Source organism: Hypomesus nipponensis, chromosome 16, assembly GCF_054491055.1.
Source record: "Hypomesus nipponensis isolate SF chromosome 16, ASM5449105v1, whole genome shotgun sequence".
In the NCBI taxonomy this organism is placed as follows: Eukaryota; Metazoa; Chordata; class Actinopteri; order Osmeriformes; family Osmeridae; genus Hypomesus; species Hypomesus nipponensis.
Window position 1 is genome coordinate 2,401,667 of NC_140376.1, and position 26,265 is coordinate 2,427,931.

General features: G+C 45.1%; 4 protein-coding genes across 5 annotated transcripts; all 4 read right to left on the reverse strand.

The window, feature by feature from the left end:
- Window positions 1-8,601: 8,601 nt before the first annotated feature.
- faslg (Fas ligand (TNF superfamily, member 6)) lies at window positions 8,602-10,968 on the reverse strand. Its single transcript, XM_084676160.1, has 4 exons — window positions 10,423-10,968; window positions 9,691-9,736; window positions 9,437-9,499; window positions 8,602-9,311 (listed from the first exon to the last, which is right to left on the reverse strand). Exons 1-4 carry the CDS (start codon window positions 10,681-10,683, stop codon window positions 8,896-8,898), a joined length of 786 nt encoding a protein of 261 aa, XP_084532286.1. The 5' UTR covers window positions 10,684-10,968; the 3' UTR covers window positions 8,602-8,895.
- A 1,837-nt stretch (window positions 10,969-12,805) lies between these two features.
- LOC146254340 (uncharacterized) lies at window positions 12,806-16,357 on the reverse strand. 2 transcript variants are annotated; one of them, XM_084676482.1, is made up of 5 exons: window positions 16,238-16,357; window positions 16,035-16,075; window positions 15,859-15,933; window positions 15,210-15,396; window positions 12,806-14,649 (listed from the first exon to the last, which is right to left on the reverse strand). In XM_084676482.1, the coding sequence occupies exons 1-5, from the start codon at window positions 16,302-16,304 to the stop codon at window positions 14,084-14,086; spliced, it is 936 nt and encodes a 311-aa protein (XP_084532608.1). In that variant the 5' UTR covers window positions 16,305-16,357; the 3' UTR covers window positions 12,806-14,083. The 2 variants fall into 2 exon arrangements, with proteins under 2 accessions (XP_084532608.1, XP_084532607.1); XM_084676481.1 differs by having other exon boundaries at window positions 15,210-15,399.
- A 1,472-nt stretch (window positions 16,358-17,829) lies between these two features.
- On the reverse strand, window positions 17,830-21,019 carry caiap (CARD- and ANK-containing Inflammasome Adaptor Protein). Its single transcript, XM_084675442.1, has 4 exons — window positions 19,834-21,019; window positions 19,325-19,508; window positions 18,841-19,063; window positions 17,830-18,570 (listed from the first exon to the last, which is right to left on the reverse strand). Exons 1-4 carry the CDS (start codon window positions 21,017-21,019, stop codon window positions 17,830-17,832), a joined length of 2,334 nt encoding a protein of 777 aa, XP_084531568.1.
- Window positions 21,020-23,431: 2,412 nt separating this feature from the next.
- jun (Jun proto-oncogene, AP-1 transcription factor subunit) lies at window positions 23,432-25,532 on the reverse strand. The gene has a single exon (XM_084676165.1). It carries the CDS (start codon window positions 25,121-25,123, stop codon window positions 24,149-24,151), a length of 975 nt encoding a protein of 324 aa, XP_084532291.1. The 5' UTR covers window positions 25,124-25,532; the 3' UTR covers window positions 23,432-24,148.
- Window positions 25,533-26,265: the final 733 nt, after the last annotated feature.

The window sequence follows — 26,265 nt, forward strand, 5'->3', positions numbered from 1 at the left end:
ACACACACACACACACACACACACACACACACAAATATAAAGCACTTTTACTATTTACAGGGCATTGTCACAATTCATAATCAGCACAGGGCATCAACAGAACAGTGTTCAAACCCACAACGGAACCAGCCGCAGCTAAATTAAAGGACTGCACTTTAAAATAACACGGCACGCCAAACCACAAATGACGGCAAACTTGCATCACAAAATCAACTGGCCTGACACACGGTTCACCAGTGCCGGGGGGTCAGATGGCTGAGCGGTTTAGGAGTCGGGCTATTAATCAGAAGTTTACCGGTTTGATTCCCGGCTGCGCGAAATGACGTTGTGTCCTTGGGCAAGGCACCTTACCATACGTTCGTGTTGTGGTAGTTTGAAACTCAGGGACAGCGGGAGGGTTAATTTAAATGGATGCACTTGGGAAAGGGCCGCCTCTTCATGATGCCCTAGCCTTTGTCGACTATAGGAAGGGCAGCTGCGGCTTACACAGACCCAAATTCTGACATTAAGGATGCGCAGCGTTGTGGTTGCACCCCTTCCGCCGGAACTTCTAGGGACTGCGAACTACACCCGGCCGCCACCTTAAAGATCAGTGCCGATTTCAATCCGTTCATTAACCGGACCTGCGCGTGCACTGTCAACCACTGTGATCGTTCTCTATGCTCACATAAACTTCAGTCCTTTGGTTTTAATCTGTGCATGTGCTGGTTATCGTTCTAATGACATTTACATTACAGTTAGTCATTTCGGCAGACTCTCTTATCCAGAGCAACTCACAGTAAGTACAGGGACATTCCCCCCAAGGCAAGTAGGGTGAAGTGTGTTGCCCAAGGACACAACGTAATTTTTGCACAGCCAGGAATCGAACCGGCAACCGATTCCCTAACCGCAGGCTTGTCACCACGTGCCTCCCCCTTCACCACATTAGCATTGGCCACATCCCATTTCAGAACCAGACCAGGAAACGAAAGGCAGTTTCAATCATGATGCAACACTACAGTTTAAGTAGACATGACAAGACAGGTAAAGTAGGTTCTCAAGAATAGACAGGTGAAATTTCCTTGATGGAAACCAAGTACTTTAGGGCATGTACTATTAGAGTTTGGAAAGTACAGGTTCTGACAAGATGCTGACTTGCCTTTATTAGGAGGGCATCGAAAGTGGCTTGCATGTCAGTATCAGTATTGCTCTACATCTACTAGGTTTTTGGTAACCACTGACACCTCGACCATGAGTGAACTAGTACTCTGTCCAGTAACTTCCCCTAGCAACGTCCCCTAGCAACTTTCAACTTGTGAGGGAAAAGCCCCCATGTGGAATGAATAAAACGTTTGCTAAATCCTAAAAATAACTTTGGAGAGATGCAAAATCTAACTTTGGTGAGATGATTGATTGAGAGAAAAGAATGACTTTGAGTCTTCCAGAATGCAGACAGTAGCTTGACACTCAATAATTCAGGGTGATGTTTTCGGATAGTTTTTTTCTCCCTGTATAACTCGAGACAACTATCATCTCAGTATGACTGCGCTTCGTCCAGTAATTGTATATAGCGGGACAAGTAATCCCTTATTTCTCAGTGTGACAAACATTTGAAATGAGTCTCACGGCCAATACATGAGACTGGAGGGCCCTGCATTATTCATTTTTAGCAATTAGTTTAGTTAGTTTACTGAGGTAAACTAATTAAGGTTTACTTTAGTTAGTTTACTAAAGGTTAATTTACTAACCTTAGTTTAGGTTAGTTCACTGAGTCCCAAGTGAACATTCAAATACAGAGAAAAAGGTGACAAAATGACATTATTGTGGCCTTTCCCTTACTTTGCGAATGTTGGGTTTCAGAATAGCTCATGCTAAAAGCTATTACTATAGACGCGCATTGTACTGTGTGCCTCATAAAGGCCAGCCGAACACCCACATTTTAATGTACAATATGATTTCGGAGCAACAAGTGTCTGGGTTGACGTGGAGAAGTTTCAGTATTAGGTTACAAATACTGTATACTCTGATTTAAGAGTGGGTTAAATTAGTGGAGTCTCAATGTGCAAAATGTTGTCACTTTAACACAAATTCAGACTTGTACATTCAAACGGTTGCAGTATTTTTGCTTGAACTCAACAGCTTAAATGTTACAGACTAAATGTATCTGTGATCAGAAACGCTTCATACACCCACAGAATCTGTCAGGAAGATTTCAGCCTGTTTCAAATTTCAGCAAGGTTTTCACTTTGATGCTGAATCATGCTGGTCAGGGAAAGCCCGGACATATACTGAGTAGTTTCAGTCCTCAATGATCCTCAAGAAATCCAGGAATTCCAGGTTAACAGCCCAATAAAAGACCATAAAATGACATGAAACAGGAGGCCATTAGACCGAAAGACAAACCATGCAGAAATAGAGTAACGACAAGCAAGATACTGTTCAAGGAGAAAGTATTTATTTTGGTTTGAGCTGTACTTGTGTGTTCAGGGATGGATAAGGTGCTCTACATGTGTGTTTAGCATGTCTGTCTGTCTGTCTGCATGTTTATCTGTGTCTGTCTGTCTGTCTGTCTGTCTGTCTGTCTGTCTGTCTGTCTGCATGTTTATCTGTGTCTGTCTGTCTGTCTGTCTGCATGTTTATCTGTGTCTGTCTGTCTGTCTGTCTGTCTGTCTGTCTGTCTGTCTGTCGGTTTAAAGGACAGAAAGCTGTGATCTAACAGTAAATGCACACAATCTGGTTTGTTTTGATGAAGTTACTAGCGTAACAATTTCATATGCATGGGCATAGAGCACATTATGACTCCTGTGCTTTTGCCACCTGGTCTTTAGAAGAATCTAAGAAACAACGGCAAGCCTTTCTCAGTGTAGAAGCATAATCATTTACAATCTGATGTCGACAAACTATAACAAATGTTGCCTTTCAAATAGACAGAGATAGTTTTGTGACGGCGGACATGGTTGCATAAAGCTAGCCAACTCCTGAATAGCGGGGGATCAGACAGACAGACATAAAAGGAGTTTTAATCTAGCAGAAAAGATAACAGGGTGATCGTCTTGCAGCAGGTAGGAGTAGGCTACCCATCTTTCCCTTCCAGTGAACCGGGAAACTGTGGTGCATATTGCGTCACGTCGCAGCCGCATTTCCATTCAGACCCGAGTCCACCCGTATGTCTGTGTGTCTGAGGGGATAACCTGAGGGAATAACCTTCCCTGTTTTGAACAATCCTCTTCTTTCCCTACTCTCGACCAACTTGTGGCACCTGTGCTGTGCACAGGAGCTCAGGTTAGGTGTTTTGTACGTTAGAGTGTGTGTGTATGTGTTCCCACCAGCCTTGGGTTGTATGTCTTCTGGTCTCACTTTCCGTTGCGATAAACATTTCCACCTCGATCACAGCCACATAGGTCAGCTGACTTCCTGTCAGAGAGATAGTGTCAGGGCAGGTGATTCGACACTTCAGAGTTAAATATAGTACAGACCGTTTATACTCACTGTATATGTATATGAATAGATAAATATGGTATCATAGTTTCCAAAGTGACCGGAATTCAAGGAGCAAGGGAATATTAGTTGGCGAAAAATTCGATGTGTCGTCACATGAAACACAAATTGCAAAACACTGTTCGTGGATTTAATTAACAGAAAATCTTTCCCCACATTATTCCAGTCAAGAAAAGTGTTGTTATGTAGACATAACAACCCTTTTCAACATCAAACAGCTGCATTCCAGTTAGTCAATATGGGTCATAGACACATGATAGAATATGTGGGCCTTCTGATGCCTATGCTGGTAGATACATAGACATGGAGGTGAAGATAATGTTGAGTGGTGCACAGATAGGAGGAGAGGGGAGAAGGAGAAGAATAGAAAAGAGGAGAGTCAAATATAATATATGTTTTATTGATTCGATGTATTGACCACTAAGGTGTGCTCGGCTCGGGGAACATGTACCTGTCTTGCGGGCACAGTAGCTGAACACTTGCTGTTCTGGTTGACAGGCTTGTTCAGGCCAAACGACATCTGAGTCATACTGAAGCTGTCAGAGTGCATCAAAGAGAACGAGAGAGGGAGAGAGAAAGAGGGACAGGAAAATGTCATCTTCGTAAACACAAGTTTGTGGAAAGAAATAACGTCTGTAAGCTGTATGTTGGAAAATCAGGCAGAATGGTGTGTGTTTCAGGGAAACAACAGGTGGGATGCAACAAGTGTTAAGCCAATTGAGATTGTGCACACAAACACACATATAACACTCACACACACGCACACACACACACACACACATATACACACTCACACACTGTGAGGGGGGCTCCCCTTAGACCATGCTTAAACCCACAATAGGATCTAGTCTGTCCTGTCATTCTGATAATGACTGTATGACTGTTACCTCAGTTATCACCCTGACCTCATCTCACTCTGTGCCCTGAGAGGAGAGAGTGAGATACAAAGAAAGAAAACGAGAGAGGGGAGAAAGATAGAAAATGAAAAAGTGGAAGAGAGTGGGAGAGAGAGAGATAGACAGACGGGGGGGGGGGGGGAGAGAAATAATCAAGAAAGGGCTCCCATCTGTAACAAACATCAGGGACTTTCCCTGGCTCACTGGTGGCCCTGTCTGTTTCTCTGAACTCTGTGTTTGGATCAAAACAAATGACTGGTAGACCCCCAGTTCAGGCTTATCAGTTGCGATTCAAAGTGTACGTTTCATATGAGCTTCCTATGCGTTCACTCTCGTCAACTAAGAACAGGATCGTGTTGGTGTGTGCCCCCCCCCTCGCTGACTCGGATCTTGGAGGGGGTGGTTTTCCTCACACACACAAAAACTTTTATCCCATCATTTACTAAATATTGGAGTCAACTAAAAGGGTCAGATGGCTGAGCGTTCAGGGACTCAGGCTATTAATCAGAAGGTTGCCGGTTCGATTCCAAGCCGTGCTAAATGACGTTGTGTCCTTGAGCAACCTACCCTTCTTTTCTCGGGGAGAATGTCCCCGTACTTACTGTAAGTCGCTCTGGATAGGAGCGTCTGCTAAATGACTAAATGTAATGTAAAAGTTTTCATGACTGGAAGATTCAGTTCCAGACGTGAAAGATTCGGTTGAAATGAATTTGATTCATTTAATTTGATCTTGAAGAAATCTCAAACGTTCAGGTACCAAGTGCATGATTACAGGAGATAAAAATGAAACACATAGAATAGCACATTAGCAGCAATGACAAATTCAATTAAATCAATAAGCAATTCAATCTGCTTAGAAAGAGTATTCAATTTCAGGTCCAAGCTATTGGAACTCAGACATAGGCTACATGATGCCTTGCCTTGGGTACAATGTCAGGGGGGGTTATTAGGGTGACATGGGGGATTTCATTTTACAAGATATCCTTTTTCTTGTAAATGTTCTGGTAAACTAATGACTAAAATGACTAAAATGACTAAATGTAAACCATGTCTTTTGAACATTTATCTTATTTTTTTGTGCTAAAACCACGGTACTTCTGTTGTGGTTACATCAGGACATTATGGCATGTGTAGGCCCTTAAGGCCAGTTCCACCACGCCATTCTGACTCAGCACAGCGGATTCTCATCATGATATATATTGTCGGGGGACACATCCCATATTGGGGATGTGTTCTGCTACTCTGATGAGTGTGCGAGGGGTAAGTATTGTTTTCCATATGTGGGTGGGACTGCTTTAAACATTTTGATTTATAACTTAGGATGAGTCTTAATAACGAGCATGTGTGTGTGTGTGTGTGTGTGGGGGGGGGGGGGGGGGGGGCGTTTTTCTAAAAGTGCGTGGCACATCCGACCCCCTTTTTTCCGAAGAAGATAACACTTCCCCAAACAGCTGCGGTTGTCTTTGGGTGTGTTCCCTCTGCTAATGCTGACAGGACAGATCCAAGTCAGAACCAGCATCCAACATGCTTCAACAGCATGGATGTGACTGCCCTCTAGTGGACACTCTCCACCTCTGTCAAATCAGACGTGGAGACGTTGAGCGTCCTGGGCGGTTTTGGTGCTCATCAAGGGCCTGTGGCGGTTCTAGACAACTTTTACTGGGGGGCCAAAGGGGGGGGGGGGGGCAGTGTTTAAAATGTTGATCTCTTTTGGAAGTCGCTTTGGAAATAAGCGTCTGTTAAATTAATAAATGTAAATGTAATCAGAGGGGCACATTAGAAAACGAAAACAAATGATATTTAAACATTAAATACTTTAATTTTGCTTTACACTTAAACATCTAAAGACAATGTTTATGAAACCTTTCAATCTTGCCTATTTATTGTGTTGGAATGTGAAGAGTTAAATGAAAATATCCCCTTAGACACCCTATCAGAATTTTTCTGTCTGTTGTTGGAAAGAAAATGCTATGCAGCTCTGTGATTGGTGGTCCAGCTATGAGGGCCGATTAATGGTAATTCAATGAAAGACTAATTTCCATTACAGTAAAATCGACCAATCATATCTTTCCTCTAAATGGTTGGGCTTTGTTATCGCTAACTTTGTGACAAGTGGGGAACGCCATCACAATATAATAAACTAGCTAACGTAACGTTAGCTTGTTCGTTCACTTCACAATGGAAGCCGCGAGTAACGTTCCCGCTAGTGAGGAGGACACTGTTTCACATTTGTTAAATGCCCCGTTTTCAAGGTAAACTTTTAATGAGAAGGTGGAGTTAATCGGCAAAGGAAGACCTACACCAGAACTTAATTTTGTGCAGTATACCAAAGCTTTTGAGAGGCATTTCAACCACAGCAATTATATGTGTTAGGTAGACAGGGATTGGGTTCTCGGATGATGATCCTGGGCACAAAGAAAACGGGTTTACAAAAGGCAAGTGAATCAAGCAATGCTTGAGGGTCGAAAGCGCATACTACCACAGTAGCTGTGACAACGATCGGACGAGGAGTGGTTGTAAAGCCGGGTTGAAGTATGCAGGATGATGAGGTAATGGGCGGCAGGTGTGTAGGGTCGAGGCAGGATAATACAGGAGAACCAGCAGGGGGTGTAAAAGGGACAGGAACCAGGCGCTGGCCGTAACAATATGCTGTACCAGTGGATGACAGGATCCACCAAGGAGCAAAAAAATTTACTGTTGGGAATTGGGATTGTTTGTCATTTGGTGCGGAGAGTGGGTCCCGGGCCAAAGATGGGTTTTCTGACTTTGGAAGTTCCAATTTCAAGTAGGCCTGAAGATAAAATCAAAGATGGCCGCCGTCCCAACCGATTATATTCCGGCGCCGCTGCCGCTGTGTTTTGTAGCCCTAGCCTAGCCTATATGTTAAAGTGTGCAGAATGACTGGTCAAACTGTAGGATAAATATATCAACACAATGTTATTATCCACAATTAACGTAAATAGTGGCAAAGGATGGCTCAAATAGTGTGTAATGACCAACACAATTTCATGGAGGCCTAATGCACTAGTACAAAGTACTTTGTTACTTTCCAACTCTGTTGCTCATGCAAGGAGAGTACTATTGAGCATAAGATACATTGTGATTTGAGATTATTAAAATATTTTATGACTAACTATAATTCTTATGAAACTCTTTCAAAGTGCATTCATAAAAGTACCTGTATTCATGTACCCAATCACATCACAGATCCCCAAAATGAGTTGGGATTGAGGGAAACGAAAGGACAGTCATGCAGTTCACAAAGTGAGTGAAAGAGGGCGCCCCCGGGTAGACGGCTGCCTCTCACTTGGTAAGAACCAGAGAAGACATCCTGGATTTCAGAGAACACACTGCTCGCACGATGCAGACGTTTTCTTGTCCAAACACTGTGGACTGTAATACCTTCCTCTCAAGAGGTCAGATTCCCTCGACGGTAACCAACCCTTTCCCCTTCTTAATTTTCGATGTATTAATGCGTGACATGCTTGCCGGTGCTGAACCGAAATCAGTGACGTAATGACAGTTGTGATCCGGGGCTGCTGTTCTCATGGCTTGCCAATGTTAGGATTAAGGTTAGGGTTAAGATTAGCAACATTTCGAACATTTATTGAACAGTATGGGTGAGGGTTAGGAACATTTTGAACATGTATTGAACAGTATGGCACTGCTCTGGCTAGTAGACAGAGCTTTTAAACATCCATGTCGATTTGAATAACCGAGGGAAAGGTGAACAATGCTGCGTGCACAGTTTTCGCAAAACTGGTTCTGACGGCAAAACATAACGAAACATTTCTGCATTTCTGGTGTTTATGTCTGAGGTTCCCCTCCCCTGCACTGCCCTTCCTCCCCCCCCCCCTCTTAATCTGCGACCCACGAGACACCCACAGGAAGTAGAATCAGCTTCTAAGGAACACTCTGTGCCTCATCTGAAGCCTGCAGGAAGTGCTCACATGCTGCAGCCCCCTCGTCTGTGCCCACCACATGCCAAAGAGCGAGACCGTGCGTGTGTGTGTGCGTGCATGCAGTAGCAATATGTTTTATCTGCACTTGCAAATAGCATTGTGCATAAATCTTTCTTGTGGAATTTAATCCAGTAATGATGTTGATTTTTCAATCACAGTTTTGGTGTGCTTACCACATTGTGCTGCTGACTAATACAGAGTTTCCACCTGTTCAGCGTTCTTGGAAAAGCGGACGCCAAATGTAAAAATATGCCACCCCATCCAATCCAAGATTTGTTTTTATTACAATCACACATCTGCAACGTTAATCACATTCCTTTATCAGCCAATACATCACGACTAACATAAATCTGAAGTAACAGTTCTCCATGAAAAGTTCATTCAGCCTATGTACCAGGCACCCCATGCTCTCATATCAGAATAAATACCAATGCTGCCTGTTAGTTCTACTGCCTTCTGACTTAGTGTTTCTGGCCGTCTCATGCATGTCAACACACCCAACAAGAGGCCCAGCGTCTTTCACAAATAAATAAAAACGTGTGCTTTATAAGGGTCCTCCTTTAGACTTTGTAAAGCCCAAAGAAGTTGCCGTTGTGGTGAAGACTGATCAGGTCCGGTCTGGATACGTTCACGGAGACGCTGTCACCCCTCTGCAGCTGATGGACCGAGCCCAGGTGACTACCGGACGACCACAGCTGCCAGTCTTGGCTGAAGCGACAGTATCCCTCCCTATGGGCCTGCATCAGAATGAGCTCCTTGGAGAGCCCTGGTCTCCTCAGGAAAACAGTGTGGACCAACACATCTGTGGGAGAGCAGTGCTTGATCAAGTATTCCACCCGTGAGTAGACTTGGTACAGTCCGGTGTGGTTCACCTGCAGTTCCCCTGCTCGGTACACAACTCCCCCCTTGGTGAAGGCCCGGCCCGCTTGGGGCTCCCAGCCAAGAGTCTTCTGTGATCCATGTTGGTCATACCCTCCTGCGGAGAATAGGGGGGAGCAGAGGATGGCGTTAGAGAGTGGAGGAGGGGAGGAGGGAGGGGGACAGCACAGGAGAGGAAAGGGGAAGAGGGGAGGGGGAAAGGAGATGAAGATTGGAGCTTACCAATGACATGGGCTGCAGGTCTTTCATCAGTCTCCTCCTGAGCTCGTTCTGCTTCCTGGAGACCTGGAATCATGACAGCCAAATTAGCTGCAGGACACCCCTGTTTTCCTATTTCCCTTTATGAGATCATTGGGCAGAGGGAGATGCTGAACAGTGGCCTGTTAAGCATAATCCAAAGAGTGAGTGAGAGAGAGACAGAGAGGCAGGGGGAGAAGGAGAGAGAGAGAGAGAGAGAGGGGGGGGGGGGGACTCACCAACTTGCTTCTGTAGCACAGGCCCCCCATTTTGTGTAGATATTTCCTGTTTAAGGAGAAATACAAATTTCAGTGCTGTGCAAGGTAACAAACCATTTCCTTTTCTGATCGCCTTTCTCACACCAGAGTTGAGATATTTTGTGGTAGAAGGTGATGAGCAGAGATGTAGAGCTCAGAAGTTTTTTTTTCTGAATCTGCTTTGTGACTGTGAATCAAGCATATCCTGTCAGGCCAGACTGGTGACCACAACTTGGATGTTGCAGTTCAGCAGTGTTTAAATGTCACAGCTCAAATGCAGATGGGTTTCAAACCCCCTGTGAAAATGTATGGTCGTTTCTTTTACATAATTTCCATCTACCTTCTACTACCACCAGCCTCACACTGCCCACTTTATTTCCAGGATTGTGATATCACACTGAGATATCACACTGCAAGTTTACACAGCAGCAAATTGTAAAAAAAACAGGGTAACAAAAACTTATATAATCAGAAGCTTTTTACGACAGTGAGGGCAATAAATAGGTCTCTATGGCTATTCTCCTGAGTATTCAACTAACTCTCAACTCTCAATACTTTTACACTCACTCATTCTTGCAAATCTCACCCTTCCTTTAACCCCATTATATTCTTCAATTTTCCAACACATTATATGTTCTTTAATCAATTCCCCCCCCCCCCCCCCCCACACACACACACAAACCCTCAAATGTTCTCCCCTCGGTGTCCACTCACCTGTTGCACCGTAGCAAGTTCCATCTGTAGCCTGTGGATCTGCAAGGCCCCCAGTCCCAGAGCGGCAAACACCAGCAGCAGGACAAACAGCACAGCCAGCAGCAGGCCCCCCTGGCAGGGCCAGCCCTTCCCCCCCCGTCTCCTCACCCTCTCCTGGGCCGGGGGGAACATCCAACAGGGGACCAGGTCTGGAGGATGGACTGAGGAGGGAGGATCTCTGCTGTGGTCCACCATGAACACCTGGGGGTATGGAGTGGTCATGCTGCAGGACAAGGACTGTGTGTGCAACACACTGTGTGTTCTCTGCAGACAGGAAAGGTGGTTGTATAGCACCTCTGGCTTGAAGGTTCCACCCCCACACAAACGTCACTTCTCTCTCTCCCTCTCTCTCTGATGTACCTCAGAACATCTGACTTCCTGTTTGGCTGGAGGTTTCCTTCGATGTCTGCGTGGATGACCCATGCACGCTTCAAGCGGGGTTAAAGAGGACAACTTCCTTGAGGGCTGCGGTTGGTTGAGGGGCAGTTGTATGGGCGCGTGTGAAGCCCTCTGTGACATTGCTTTTAAAAAGAGCTGTACAAATATATTTGATTTGAACTCAAAAGGATCAACACACTGTTTCACACTCAGGAATACTATTGAAAACCCCCCAACTTGTTGGATTTTATGACACAACATTTATTTATATATATATATATATATATATATATATACATATATATACATATATATAAATAACTTTATTTTGCAGACTGAAGGTCCAGACAGAAAAGTACACATAACATATTACAAGAGGGGTACACACAAACAAATACATACAGACATACTGACTACCACATATTACATATAGGGAATGTACTAAACATTCATACATATAGCTCCTACATATGCACAATAATTAAAACAGGTACAGATGCGTTTTGCAGTGTTTCCAGAGTTGGGAGGTATATCTGGTATCTCTAAGTGCAGGGTTGGTTAAGGCAGTTAAAATTGTATTCTTTGACTCTGTTAATTGGCACATGAATCTTTCCATAAAATTCCTTAGCATCAATTTTTCTTTCTCTTAGCCTTTACTTTAACGCAACCTTTTTACAGTTCCCACCAATACCTCACTTTCAAAGGAAGTTAAGAGGTTTGACTGACCTAACCACCATCGTGATCTTTCCTGGTAAATGCACCATTTGAGAAAAAAAGTATCAAGCTCTAAAGGGGGTTTATGTTATCACACCCTAAGATGATTGCCGTGGCAACTTTAGAGATGACTCAAAGACAACCCAATTTGAAACTAGTTAGTGGCTTTCCAGTCGAAGAGCTACCGCTGCATCAAATACTTCTACAAATCTCCAAATATTAGCCACAAGAAACGTAATTACAAACCTGTCATCTTTACAGAGACTGGCACCGATCTCACAGGGTACTCAACAGAGTGGATGACAACTTCAATATCAAAGTATGACCTGAGTTAAAACACTTTCCTGCAGGATAGCATGCCATAAACAGAACATCTCTTCAGTAATTTCTACTAAATACTGAACGCTTTAGACAGAGTTTGTTTGTAAACAGTGATGCAGCATGCAAGTCAGTTTCAAATGTGCCCACTGATAGGTTAGTGGGAAGATGCTAGGCCACATGAAAAAGAACAGAACACTGACATGCTGCTTTCATGTTGCCTGTGTGAGAACTATAGGCAGGTTGGGGGAGAGGGGGAGAGAGAGAAGAGGGGAGAGATAGAGAAGGGGGGGAGAGAGAATGGGGAGAGAAAAGTGGGGAAATAGAGGGGGGAGCGGCAGAGAGAGGCAATGCAAAGAGATAGGAGAGCAAGACAGAAAGAGAGAGAGAGCAAGACAAAAAGAGCAAGACAGAAAGAGAGAGAGAGCAAGACAAAAAGAGAGAGCAAGACAGAAAGAGAGAGAGAGCAAGACAGAAAGAGAGAGCAAGACAGAAAGAGAGAGAGAGCAAGACAGAAAGAGAGAGAGAGCAAGACAGAAAGAGAGAGCAAGACAGAAAGACAGAGAGAGCAAGACAGAAAGAGAGAGCAAGACAGAAAGAGAGAGAGAGCAAGACAGAAAGAGAGAGAGAGCAAGACAGAAAGAGAGAGAGAGCAAGACAAAAAGAGAGAGACGTGTGGGAGAGAGGGTGGACCTTTTTCCTCCTTTGAAAGCTGTCATTTTCTGCTTACTAGAAGGCACCTCCTTTCCACACTATTAATTATTTCCATCAGTGTGGCCATCTCTATCTGCAAGCACCACAGCATAGTCATCTTGTCTTGTCTGTTCTCCCTATCTCCGTCTTGCTGACAAAGGGTCCTCACGTACACCGACTGACACGGGTAGAGAACAAGATGGCGGTTGTGATATAAACTTGGAAATCAACAATCTACGTGTTCAGCTACACGTAATTCAGCTTTATTCTATCTATACATGAAGAAGTCCATATGTATATTTCGTAATAATTAGAATTGATCCATTATTAGACGATCACTTAGGTGGATAGTAAAAAAACAAATCTTGACTGGAACTATTCAGCAGTTTATAAACAACTTGAATGTGTGGTCTGTAACAGTCTTTCTCTGTAAATGCACACGACTTCACAATAAAGGTCACTAAAGGGTAACAGACATGGATGAAAATTGGCAAAAGACTTGCTGTGTGTGAATACCCTTGTCTGTTAAATAGATCACAAATAAACACCGGTCTGATTTGATGGGATAATGATCTGCAGTGCACATGGACTTTTATTCTTCTTTTGGTTTTTGGAGTGCCATATCAAGAAAGTATTAGGAACATTATTCAAACTTCCTGCATTGGTTTAAAATTGCATTACATCAAAGTTGAACTGCATGACCGCAAACACCCCTTGTATTTGCGCATGTCCTGTCAATGGAAGCACCCCTGTTCTGGCCACCCTTCCAGTCCAGGGCCTTGTGCATCTGGAGGTTCACCCCTGCCCCACCCTTCCAGTCCTGGCTATCATGTATCTGAATCCCTCCCACGTCCCAGAAAATCCAGGCCCTTAGGTAGCGGAGTATCACGGTTCACAGTGTCATGGAGAAACTATGTCTTTGGACTAGAGGGCAACGCATTAGTTCACTCTACTACCCCAGATGCAACCCTGCTTCCAAGAAGTGTTGCACTTGAAGCACGACAGAACAGCAGCTGGGGGTGAGGTGGTGTTTAGGGGCTGTGGGCTGTGTGGTTGCGTGCATCCAAACGAGTGTTCGGGTAACTGAGTCAGCAAATCTGCTTTCAGCAGCATCTGATGTAACTGCTGAGCATGTGGTCATGGTGATGACTGATAACACAGCAGTCGATTGACAGATGAATCACTCCCCCCTCCACTGCAGGCATTAGGACAACTCATCAGTTCCCTTGTCCCACTTCACATCATACTGAGAGCATCAGGGAAGAGCCGGTGAACACCTTTCCTCCACATTGAAATCCGTAAATATGCGAAGATAAAATCGATGTCAATAAATGACAAGAAGGATATAACGTTGCAGATGGAAAAATCCATTGCGTCATTTTTATTGACGTCATCGATTTTATCTTCATGCATTTACGGATATATATACACACACACACATTTCTTTATATATATAAACCGCTTGTATATTCACACGAGTCACCTAATTCCTATTTAAATGTAAACGTCTCCTTGTTTGTCACGTTCCAGATTCCTCATCTGAGGACGAGTAGCAGCCTAGCCCCAGGACATGTCCCATCCTGTCCTCCGTCTCCACAGCGGTCCTCCCTGTCCTCCCCTCCCCCGCAGAGACACAGTCCATCACTGAGCCTCGCCCCCGTCCCCTCCTCCCACCACGTTCCCCTGCCCCCCCGGGGGAGCCAGGTCCTCTGGCCTGGGCGATGGCCCGGCCCAGGGGGGAGCTGTGGAGGTTGGGCAGGCCTGAGAGCAGCACCCTGGCTATGCTTGGCGTCTGGGAGGAGCCAGGCTCCACCGGGCCTCGACACCCAGCTAGAGCCACTGCCAGTCGGGTTCGGTCGAAGGAGAGGGGCTGGTCCTGGTCGGCATGGCCTGACTCTGAAGCTAGGGGGCTGGGGTCGGCGCTGGCAGCGACCACAGAGTAGCGGGACTCTGATCGGCGATCCTCTTTCTCGTGGGCTAAAGCGTTGTCACTTCCTGTCCTGTCGTGAGCCCCTTCCCAGTCTCCTACCGTCCGTGGTGTGCTTCCGTGACCTGAATCCAGCGGCAGACAGCGTGGTTTCTTAGCTACGGGGGAAACACATGACGACATTTCATAAGAAGCCATCGCTCCTCTACAGCTGACCTCATAACCCAGATGTTATCAGATGTTCGTTTATTTCCTTCAGGAACTCAATGACACGTATTGAGGGACTTGTTACACTTGTTGGTTAGTTGTAACTGATTTAACTACTTGTACTCGCTGTGAATTATATTATTGTTGCTTGCTTTCCTCCGTCGTTAATTGTAACTCGTTTAATTACATACTCTTCTGGTTCTACCCATTGGCTCTTATTTGCTTTTCACAATGTATGCTTCATCTTTTGGCTACCCACATTGTTTTTGGGGCTATCTCGCTTATGATTATTGACCTATACACCTTTTGCTCTTTCTTGTAAGTAGCTTTGGATAAAAGTGTCTGCTTCATAACTAAATGTAAATGTCACCCATGAAGAGGCTATATGTAGAAACTACTATGAAGAAACTGAAACTTACTACCTTCATATCTGAAGACGGTGACATCATCACTGCAATGCTATGACTAAGGGCAGTAGAGCACCACAGAGCTAAACTATTTGCCAACTGACCGTAGCCGACAGAGCGGAGGGGGTCTTCCCTCTTCTTGGCGTATGCCCGTGGAGTCCAGGGCTGGTGTTTGCAGGAAGGGTCGAGGGCTCGCAGCTTCGACAGGAAGCGTTTGTACTCCTTCTCCAGGCCCTCGATGCAGAACTGAAACTCTGCTATCTTTCTCTCAGGGTAGTGAGACAGCTGTGACTGCTGTTTGGACAGGTCAGAAACGTTTTTCAGTCACGTCCCCACTTTGAAAATGTTGCAGGACCCAGTACCATTCTAATTCAAACCTTATTCTATAGCACACAGTATAACCCTCCTCCTCCCAATTTATGATTAACAACACTTATTAACAAGGAGTCAGGTGGCTGAGTGGTTAGGGAATCGGGCTAGTAATCAGAAGGTTGCCAGATTGATTCCCGGCCATGCCAACTGACGTTGTGTCCTTGGGCAAGGCACTTCACCCTACTTGCCTCGGGGGGAATGTCCCTGTGCTTACTGTAAGTTGCTCTGGATAAGAGCGTCTGCTAAATGACTAAATATAAATATAACAAAATCAACGCAGGGGTCACATTGTCAGACAATTTAGATGCAAACTCTCCCCATCAGAAAGGGCCTTATTCACCCTTGAGACTTATTCACCCAACGCCTGACTTGGATAACTACCTGGAGATAGTATTCGATCTCTCTTTTGATGCTAGGGATCCACCTCTTCACAGCAGAGGCTGAGTTAAGGGTTGCCTGTGAAAAAGCATGATCGGGTTAATGCAACGTCAAACAGAAAGTCACTTCTGGAGAGGCTGAACGTGCTTGCTGAATTGCTCGTAGCAAATACAACTTACAAGTTTGGGTCTACGTTCGTGGATATCTTTTATTCGACCCTCTGTTAAGAAACATGACAAAATGCATTAGCAAAATTCCCTTAGTATATGGATTTGCGTAAATCTGAACATCGATGGGAATAGCATTGCTTTCAAACAAGCTAGCTCGGTTAGCTAGCTACTTTCACTTGTAATGTATCGTATATATTTGAACTAACACTTGCCCTCTTTCTCCTTCTGAAGCCATAATCTGTTCAATTTTCCTTGCTGTTTTTCTTCATTCCTCGCCATCGGACCTGCAACCACAGCACGGAGAAACCCACTTCCTATTTGAGTTTGAGAAAATAAACGTCACGTGACATGTGACGTAGTTATTGCGCTGTAACTGCCCTTGACAGCTGAACATCCATCACATTGTAAAAAAAATCGATTGATTTCCTTGAATTTGCAAATGTTAGTTCTACAATAACAAATTGGTAACTGAAAACAGAATAATAAATAATTACTTAATCTTGACAAGACGTTGTAAAGTACTTCTAGCTTTTTTTTTTTTCAGCTACTTTTCTTACTGAGGGCCATTCTAGTCTGACAGGGAATCGAACCCGGGCCGCCAAGTCTTACAGACACCAAAAAGGACAAACATTTCTCAAACATTCATGTTTATTCATTTAGGTTAAAGGTTCGCAGGGCATGCCCTACATAGGCCTTCATCACTGGCCTTTCATCCAATCATCCATTGTCATTCCCGGTGGGAAGTTGGTAATAACGGTGGACCCACTGTCATTCCCCAGGCCTTGTTGTACTGATCCCGGTTGCCAGGTGATTTGGTCGTGGTCGTGCAGGTGCTACCTGTCCCGGTGGCATTATCGTACTGATAATCAAAGGGCCCCTTACACAATTTTTGTTCATTTCCCTCAAAACCCTAGGATTTATGCCAAATGCTTTCATTGGTTGAGAAGCTTGATGACGTTCACCCATCCCCGCCTCCCCCCCCCCCCCCCCCCCCAATGATACTGGCCGATCAAATTGCCCATACATCCAGCCTTGCAGTGAGCAACGACTTTCAAAGAAATGCAAGATCAAATAATTGTCTGCGTTATTTAAATAATGTGTTAACGTACCCACCACAAGTTTATGAGTTCGCCTACCTATGAGTTGCCAAAATGAGTTGCCGCTTAAAATGAGGCTTCTTCCTTTAATGGTAGAAACGTTCCTTTTTATTTGTAACATGAATATAAACAGCTATGACACAGCTATGACTCATTTAAAGCAAGGTGATACCTTCCCCATGTGGTCTGTTTGAGAACTACATAAATATGATACAGATTTCAAATTCAATTTTTTGGCGCCTACGTTCATTTCACCATAAAAGAAAGCAAAGTCTTGTATTGATCTGACCACATGACTAGCCAGTTAAACAATATGCTTCTGATTAATTTGTCACCATATACACCTTACATTTAATCATGTATTGACTTAGTTTAGTAAAGGTCTTGTCTTAGGTTAGTATAGGTCTATAAGGTTAGTATAGGTGATTGTGTATTAGTGTATAATGTGTATCATTGTATATTGCATCCTTTTTTTTGTATATTAGGATGTTTTTTTTTTTTTTTTTTTTTTGAGTTTATCATAGATGTAATCTATGTTCTTAGTACTTATATGTGATGTTATGCTAGGTTTCTTGCGTTGTCTTGTCCCAATAATTTCAGTGCCCAGTCTGACCTTGTGTTGTTCTGTGTACCTGACAATAAAACTTGAAAACTTGAAACATGTATTCCCTGACTCATTAACGACAGAATCAACGATTCACTTCAGTCTATTTGATGAGCAGCATCTTCTTCTTAAGCAGAGTAGCGGTGTCTTCGTGCGCCCGCGTGTCCCCATCTTCCGCCACCTTCAGTGGCGTCTTCCCCACATTATTGGTGGCCTGGAGGTCAGCCCTCTCCTTCCTCTCTCCCTGTCCCCAGCCCACCAGCCTCTTGACTGCTTCCCGGTGGCCAGAACGGGAAGCGCAGTGCAAGGGGGTGTCCTTGCTGTGATCCAGAGCGTTGATCTTGGCGCCGCCGCGGAGGAGCAACTCGACGACGCCGTCGTGGCCTCTCTCGGAAGCGGCGTGGAGAGGGGTCCTCCTCCACGCGTTCCTCTCGTCCACGCCTTTCTTCTTCAGAGACGAGAGGAGAGCCGCGACCACGCCGGCGTGCCCGTGGGCGGCGGCCTGATGCAGAGGGGTGGAGCCGTCCATGTCCTTGGCCCCTCCCTTCGCCTTGTGGGCCAGGAGTGATGTCACGGCGTCCAGTCTGCCCTCCGCGGCGGCCAGGTGCATGGGAGTCCTCTTTTCCTTGTCAGTGGCGTTGGGGTCGGCCTTCGCGGAGAGCAGAAGCCCCGCCACGGAGCTCTCTCTCTGGGTCGAAGCTGCCCAGTGCAGGGCTGTCCTCCCCTGCCGGTCCCGGCCCCCGGTGTCTGCCTGGCCCTTCAGGAGCTCTGCCACAGCCTCTGCGTGGCCCTGCTGGCTGGCCATGTGCAGGGCTGTCAGGCCGTCCTGGTTTACTGCATTCACCTGGTGTGAATTCACACATCAGCATAGCTATTATGAAATCAACATGACCTTCATACAGTCTTAATATACAGTATTTAGTCTTACTATGCTATAGTTGCTATTAGCATACTGCTTAAACTAATTGCTATTAACATATTGCTTGAACTTGCTGATATGCGAAAGACGCTTTATGGTTCAATAACTTGAATTAACATGACAAACTTTTTACATTCACAAAAAACACGAAAATGAATACATGAGAGATCAGAGGACAAGCTGGAACAATGTTACCTGAGCACCAGAGTTCAGCAGTAGCCCCACTAGAAATGACCTGTTGAGCTGGGCTGCCACATGCAGAGGCGTGTGGGCCTTAGGCCCCGGGGTGTTGGGGTCTAATCCCCTCTCGAGTAGATCTTGAGCTATGGGCACATTCCCGCTGTGGGCAGCCAGGTGTAGGGCTGAGCACAGGTTTGGAAGTGTCGTGTCCACGAGAGCCTGTTTGGCTGCCAGGGCTCTGAAGAAAGATTTTAAAAAGCATCGTTGTGATCAGATCCACTCATCTACATTGAGTCATTTAGCAGACGGTCTTAGTACAGGGACATTCCCCCCGAGACAAGTAGGGTGAAGTGCCTTGCCCAAGGAGACAACGTCATTTTTTTGGCACAGCCAAGAATCGAACTGGCGACCTTCAGATTGCTAGCCCGATTCCCTAACCGCTCACCCACCTGACTCCTCGCATGCATTGTAGGTGTGGTCTGGGTGGAAGGTTAGCTACCTGAAGACTTCCGTGTGTCCCAGCTCGGCTGACAGGAGCAGAGGGGTGTATCCCTGTTGGTCGCGGGCGTTCACGTCCGCTCCACAATCAACCAGAGCGGCAACCACTTCCTCCTGGTTCTTCTTCACGGCCGAGAGGAGTGCAGATCCAAGGGCCTCTGAACCGAGCGCCCCTGCAGCGTGAGCTGGGGTTTCAAAACAGGTATATGTAGAAACGTGAGCACATCTACACACACACACACACACACACCATGAGAATAAATGGGTATCTGCAAGGTCTCTGATGTGGAGGGTGGTAAACCAGGGGGTCAGATGGCTGAGCGGTTAGGGAATCGGGCTATTAATGAGAAGGTTGCCAGCTTGATTCCCGACCATGAAAAAATGACATTGTGTCCTTGGGCACGTCACTTCACCCTACTCGGGGGAATGTCCCTGTACTCACTGTAAGTCGCTCTGGATAAGAGCGTCTGCTAAATGACTAAATGTAAACCAGGCTGCGGTCCTACATACTCAGAAGCAGGCGGAGGATGGGGCCCCGGTTGAGCTCCAGGGCTGTTTCTATGACGACTCGGTCGACCGTGGCTCCTGCTGACAGCAGGACGGTAGCGGTCTTCTCACAGCCGCGGCTAACCGCGTGGAACAGGGCTGTCCATTTGTGGTTATCCCTAGCATCCACCACAGCCCCACACTGCAGGAGTACCTCAGCCAGCTGGGAGTCATCCTCCCTGGCTGCTGTGTGGAGGAACGAGCCCTGGGCCTGGTTCTTGGGGAGTTTCTTCTCCTCCTCTACCAGGGTTTTGACCGTACCCAAGTGCTTGTTTTTCACCGCCAGATGCAGGGGGGTCTTCGACTGTTTATCCAGGGCATAGATGGGGGCACCCGCGTTCACGAGCCCCCTGACGGCCTTGGTGTGACCCCTGAGGGCCGCTCTATGCAGGGGTGTGTAGCCCTCTTCGTCCCTGACATCCAGTTGGGCTCCTCTGTGTAGGAGCAGCTCAATGATGGACAGGTGGCCGTGTTCTGCAGCCACGTGCAACAGCGTCTCATTGGAGGAATTGACCGCATTGACGTCTGTGTCTTGTAGAATCTCCTCCAATGAGGAGAGCTCCCCCAAAGCAACGGTGCTGAATATATTTCCTGTTTTGGGTAGTGTCGTGTTTTGTTCCTTTACCTTTGCCACTTGGCGAGTTGCACCGTCATCCTCTTTCTGAACCTCAGGCTTCCTACTCAATTTAGAAGTACTTTGAGTTACAACAGGGCATGTGTTTTTAACCAATCCCTGCTTGTCCCTCTCCAACAGATACCCAATCAGCTGTCTCCTGGAGTCACGTACGTTATCATTCACGCACCCCACGTAGGCTTTGATCTTCTGGTACAAGTCAGGCTCCGTCAGCATCAGACAGGGGTGGAAGAACTTCCGACATGCCCTCTCCCCCCTGGAGACCAGCACGTCCAGGACCCTGGAGTTCCTCTCCTCGCTCGTTCTGAGGGACGACAGGATCACCGATCTCTTGCCGGGTGGCATGACTCCCTCTGTGACCAGGAGATCCAGCAGGTCCTCGGTGTGTGAGATCCCAGAGACCAGATCCTTCCGCTTCGCTCGAATCACATCAATCGCGTAAGGGTTGGTGGAAACCTGCGAACGTTTGGAAACTCCTTGAATGTTTGGAAAATCCTTGAGCAGAATGTTAAACATTTTAGCCGTCCTTTTAAAGGGCTAAAGGTACATGAATACACCTGTGTGTCTGATCACCGAACAAGCCTCAGTGTGCTTGTGTTTTGTACATCTGCCCAATATCTCACCTTAGCAACCAGGTAAATAGAGAAGCCAGTAACTGTATATCCTACCTACCTGTATCTGGCCTTTGTTTCAATGAGAACAAACCTGTGTCAGCAGGGACTAATGTTTAAATGAAATGGTACAGCTTGCCAGGTGTACTTGTCGACCTTCAAATCGATTTGGATTGAGCTTCAGCCACTACACTATGTCTGTGCTCTTAATGAGTTGACCAACACACAACATGACCACATAGACAAACATGAAAATGTTTTATCCATCTTGTAGATTCTAATTATTCATGTCTAGGAAAATCTATTATGCATTGCACATTAAATCTTTTTTGGTACTGAAATTGTAACCTTAATTACTGCCAAAACATTTTGAAGCCCTATACTCTTATACTCATAATTATCAATTGGAGTATTAATGGAAAAGAAGCTACTTGAGAAGGAAGCAGGCAGAAGGGTTGCATTATGCATTGAAATGCAGTGAAAAAATGAAGATAGTGTGAGTCATTGGCTGGTCAATTTCCATGATGCAAGGTGGTAAAAAGTGTTCAAATTTGCTGGTAAGTTTGGGTTCTATATGCTAATTTACTCACACACATTATTACACATTTGTATAGCCACAAATATTATCATAGTCAGCAATGGGGAATGAAAAGCTTTACGTTCATATAGCACAAGAAATCTGATTCATTTCTTTTGTAGGCTATGTCCTTCAAAGATGTTGTCTTTACAAAGCAGCATAATGCAATCAACTTGAGGACAACTCTGCATGCTGAGATCTCTAGGTAGGCAACATTGTTTTAGTATTCAGTCTGCCAGAAGATTGGTGAGGCAGCCGAGTTCCCGTAAAACACAAATCTTCCGGAATGACGTTGCTATTTTGGGCCGGCTTAAAGCCTTATATGGTCATGGGGCTACCGTTTCCGGGAATGATATCATGATGCCCCACGTTTCAGCAATCGCATCAAATCAGATTTGCGCAGGGATAATAAATCTGTAAACAACGTGCTTGTTCATTGAATGCAATATTCTGATAGTAAATGAAAGATTTCCCCCTGATTTTCCACTCTTAAAATATAAAGATTTAAACCAATGGTCTTCACTGTGATTCTCCCTTTGTTGATTATAAACTTATGCTTTTTATTATTTTACTCTACCTTTCATAGTGCATAACTAGGTTACTTTGTCTATTATTTTGTCATGAACAATATCTGTGCTGGCTTGATAACAGCGTTTAAAAGTGATTTAGCCTGTGAAATGATTGCTGTAGGCTAGGTCTATCTACCAAATATGGTGTCAAAACGCATTTAACTTTATTAAGTTAACGCATTAAGTTATCAAACCTTTTTTATTACAGGCAATGTTAGGTAAAAGACAATAATTTCGCACATTTAACTGGAATCTTGGACAATGTCGCCATCGAGTGGTACGCCCGGCTACACGTCCAAGTTCATGTGTGTTTGTGTGTGTTTTTTTATATGTCGACTGTTCTCGAATCTCCGTGTAACGTTTCAGATGTGCCATTGCCACAAATTTTTCATCACTTTCAGGCTAGTCTATTTGTCAACTTCTCCTCCAACGTTGTGGTATATTGCTTACTTTTATTTTGAATGTGGTTAAATTTATTGAAAAGAAAACTCGTAATCTCTAAACTATTTGGTAATATTATAGCTTTTGAAAAATATAGTTTTCTTAACTATAAACGTTAACCTCAGCGTTGTCAGTTTGGTAACCGACACAGTAACTTACTCCCAACTGTCAACATCAATAGACTGATGCAATATGTGGCCAACATCAAACACCACCACACTATAATGACACAGCTATATTAACTTAAGGCACACAAACTAGTACAGCCTACATTCATTAACGCAAGAGGCTTCGGTTTAAGCTTAATGAAACATCTTAATAAGAAACGTATTGTAGGCTTAATTATTTATAAGTTATTTTCACTTTATTTGCATATAAGTTAAGAAGGACAATGAGGCCCGTGAGTTTTATATAAGCCATAGCATTGATGGGTATCTACATTACTTCTATCGTGTTAGATGGACTTTCCCAAGTGGAGCAGAGGAATTGGGTGGCCAACTCATATTGCACACCAATTTGTAGAGTTGCCCTACATTTGTATTGATGGGAGCTGGGTCGTTGACCCTGAAACATAATCACTTAAACAGGATCGATACAAAGCACTCATGGAATGTACCTATAGAGAACCTGGGAGCATGTTGCTTTTCAGACATGTCGCAACATGTTTTATTGTGTACAAACTGACAACACACCCACTGTCAGTCATTCATACTCACAAAACACAGAGGCATTGTCTCAGTTAACAGATAGTTTATTACAATTCTTAAATATTGATTAATTTCTGAAGAGTTCAGAAAACAAACATTAAAAATAAAAAGTATTTCATATTACAAATGGTAAACTTAAGTACTCCAAGTTGATCTTATTTACATAAAACAATGAGTGGAACCCCATTAAGCAACTTAACAAAAAGAAAAGTAACCGTTGAAGATTTTCTAACTTAAAGAAAGAAAACAATAACCAAAAAGTACATTGTACTGTAACTCAGAAGTCAGGCAGCTTTTGTTAAGTGTTCAGTTTTTCACAGCCCTCACGCCCTCCTTTGGCGCCATATAGGCTACAGCAAAAGTATCTAGGCTATTGTAAATTTATTTTTACTTTCTAATACTGAATTTCTTCGGGTGGTCACTTCCATGCAGAGCTTGGTCTCAATCAACAAAAGTCACTCTCACATATCTTGTACAAAAAAAAACAACACGAAACACAACAGATTGTGTCATGTTTGTTGCTGTTTATCTCTCTTGTTCACCGGCTCGATGTCCAGGGCACCGTCTCCAGAACGCGCCACCGGAGAGCGCGAGGCACCCAGTCCAAGTGCCAGCCCCGTTCCCTCCGGTCTTGTGCTATATCGTCCTACAACCAATGGTGCGGTAGATACAACCTCGCTATCAAACGATGTCCTTTCGTTCAATTTCTGTTACAGTCTGTCGCCCCTTTTGTCCTCCCTTCAGAATGTCTGAAGTTGCTGCGTAAGCATGAGCTGGCACCCGCTGTTGACGTGGTTCATCACCTTCTGTTTCAGTTGGGCCACCTGCTCGCGCAGCATGTTGGCCGTAGACGCGAGGTCAGAGTTTTGAGATTTTAGGTTCTTTACTTTGTCCTCGAGCCGAGAGATTCTTTCCAGCTTCCTCTTCCTGCATTTGGAAGCCGCAATCCGATTCCGCATCCTCTTTCTCTCCGCTTTGATGCGCTCTTGGTTCTCCATGTCAATCGGGGACAGAGGGGGGGTGTCTCCAGGCATCTCTGGGACCGTTTGGGGCTCCTCTTTAAGCGCTGCCAGTCGGGGAATAGCGGCAGTAGACTGGCCGTACATAGGAAGCTGCGGCAGGGCAGCCGAGAAGGACATAGTTGGAGCTGAAGTTGTGTAACTCGGGGCGGAGTTGGTGCTGATCGCGGGGTTAAATGTGCTCAGGTCCTCGTAGACGGGTGAATCAGAGCGCATGGCTACATTGTTGTTATAGGCAACTGCGCCCGCCACAGACGACACAGGCGGCAGGGTGTTTACACTGGGCTGCGGAGCTGAGCTTACACTAACACTGGGCACGTTGGGCATGTGTTGGTGGTGGAGTTCCGCCAGCGCACGAACGAAGCCCTCTGCGAAACCCTCCTGCGCGTCAGTCACGTTCTTTGGGCAGAGGAACTGTGTCGGAGTCGGCGTTGTGGTTATTAGGCCGTTGCTGGACTGGATGATGAGTTGTTCCAGCTCCGGTGAGGCTAGTTTGAGGAGCCCAACGTCCGGAGATGTCAGTATGTCACTGGCTTTCGCCCGTAGATGAGGTTTGAGAGTGACCGTTGGGTCGCCTAGGTTCAGTGTCATGTTGTGTTTCAGTGGCTTCTGGTTGTATCCATAACCCGTGTTATCATGCTGAGAAAAAGCGTTCAGCGAGTCATCATAAAAAGTAGTTTCCATCTTGGTAGACATAGAAAACAAACCACCAACTCGCGTTAGAATGTCTCTGCACAATGTTGTTTTATTCCCTCGTTCCTTATTTCACTAGTTTTAGGCGAAATGTTCTCAGAATAAATTGTTGGCGATAGCGGCAACGTCCTTTTCTTTTTCCGAACTTCTATTCTGCGGAGTAGACGCGTGTCCCAGAACCAAGTAAAAACTTCAGAACTTGAAAGCGCTCCTTGTCACGCTAAAGAATATTCTATTTCGTAGACGAAGCCGAACGAGTTCTTTAGAACGCTTCTCCCGCTCTGTACAGACTGGAAGTCAGTCACGAAAGAAAAGCGCTTTCGCTAACTTCAGTATTTAGTTATACACCACCTGTGAAGTGGGTCGCCTCTCTTGAGCGGTGTGTATACTCTGAGAAGTACAGCGTGGAGGCCAACCTTATCTGCTACCGCTGCCTCTCTAAAAATAACGATGATGTCACGCCTAGGCTCTCCCATTGGCTGGAGGCGATTCGAAGGGCGTGCCCTAATTTTCAGATAAGGTGCGTTGCCTTGACGACCACCCAGAAGATTCTTAGTCTCGCTCTCGCGGTGGCTTATGGGATGAAGTCATCGTGTAAGGCGAGGAGCGCAGTGCATTCTGGGATTACGTATTGTTTTTGAATATCTTGTTACCCGCTCTCTCTCAGTGGCCGGATTGCCTGTCGTTTTTACATGAATTTTAGTGCAAATCTCTGGATTAAATATTTTTGATATAGACTACATTATTTACTGTAGTTTATATGCTATCCCATTGTGGTCCTTTTTTTCATGCTTAATAAAATAAAACAAAATTATTATAATTTTACATGTCAAAGCTTTTGGATAATGGACCAGATTTCAAATCTATTCTATTCCTTATGAATGTCACATGCAACATTCTTTTCATCTACTAGTAATAGTCTAGCGTTCCACTGCTAAGTATAGAAAGAAGGTTCAGAATAAATTACAGACAGATCTTTTCACTACCCCATGCACAGAGGGTGGTGGGAGTGTATGCAGTAGCTACTGTGAGTGTTTGGCTTGTCATTGCTGCTGAAAATGTCTCGATGGTGCTCTTGTTTCTGTGCTCGGTCCTGTGGTTGGAAACTTTGCCCCTCTTACACACACACACACACACACACACAG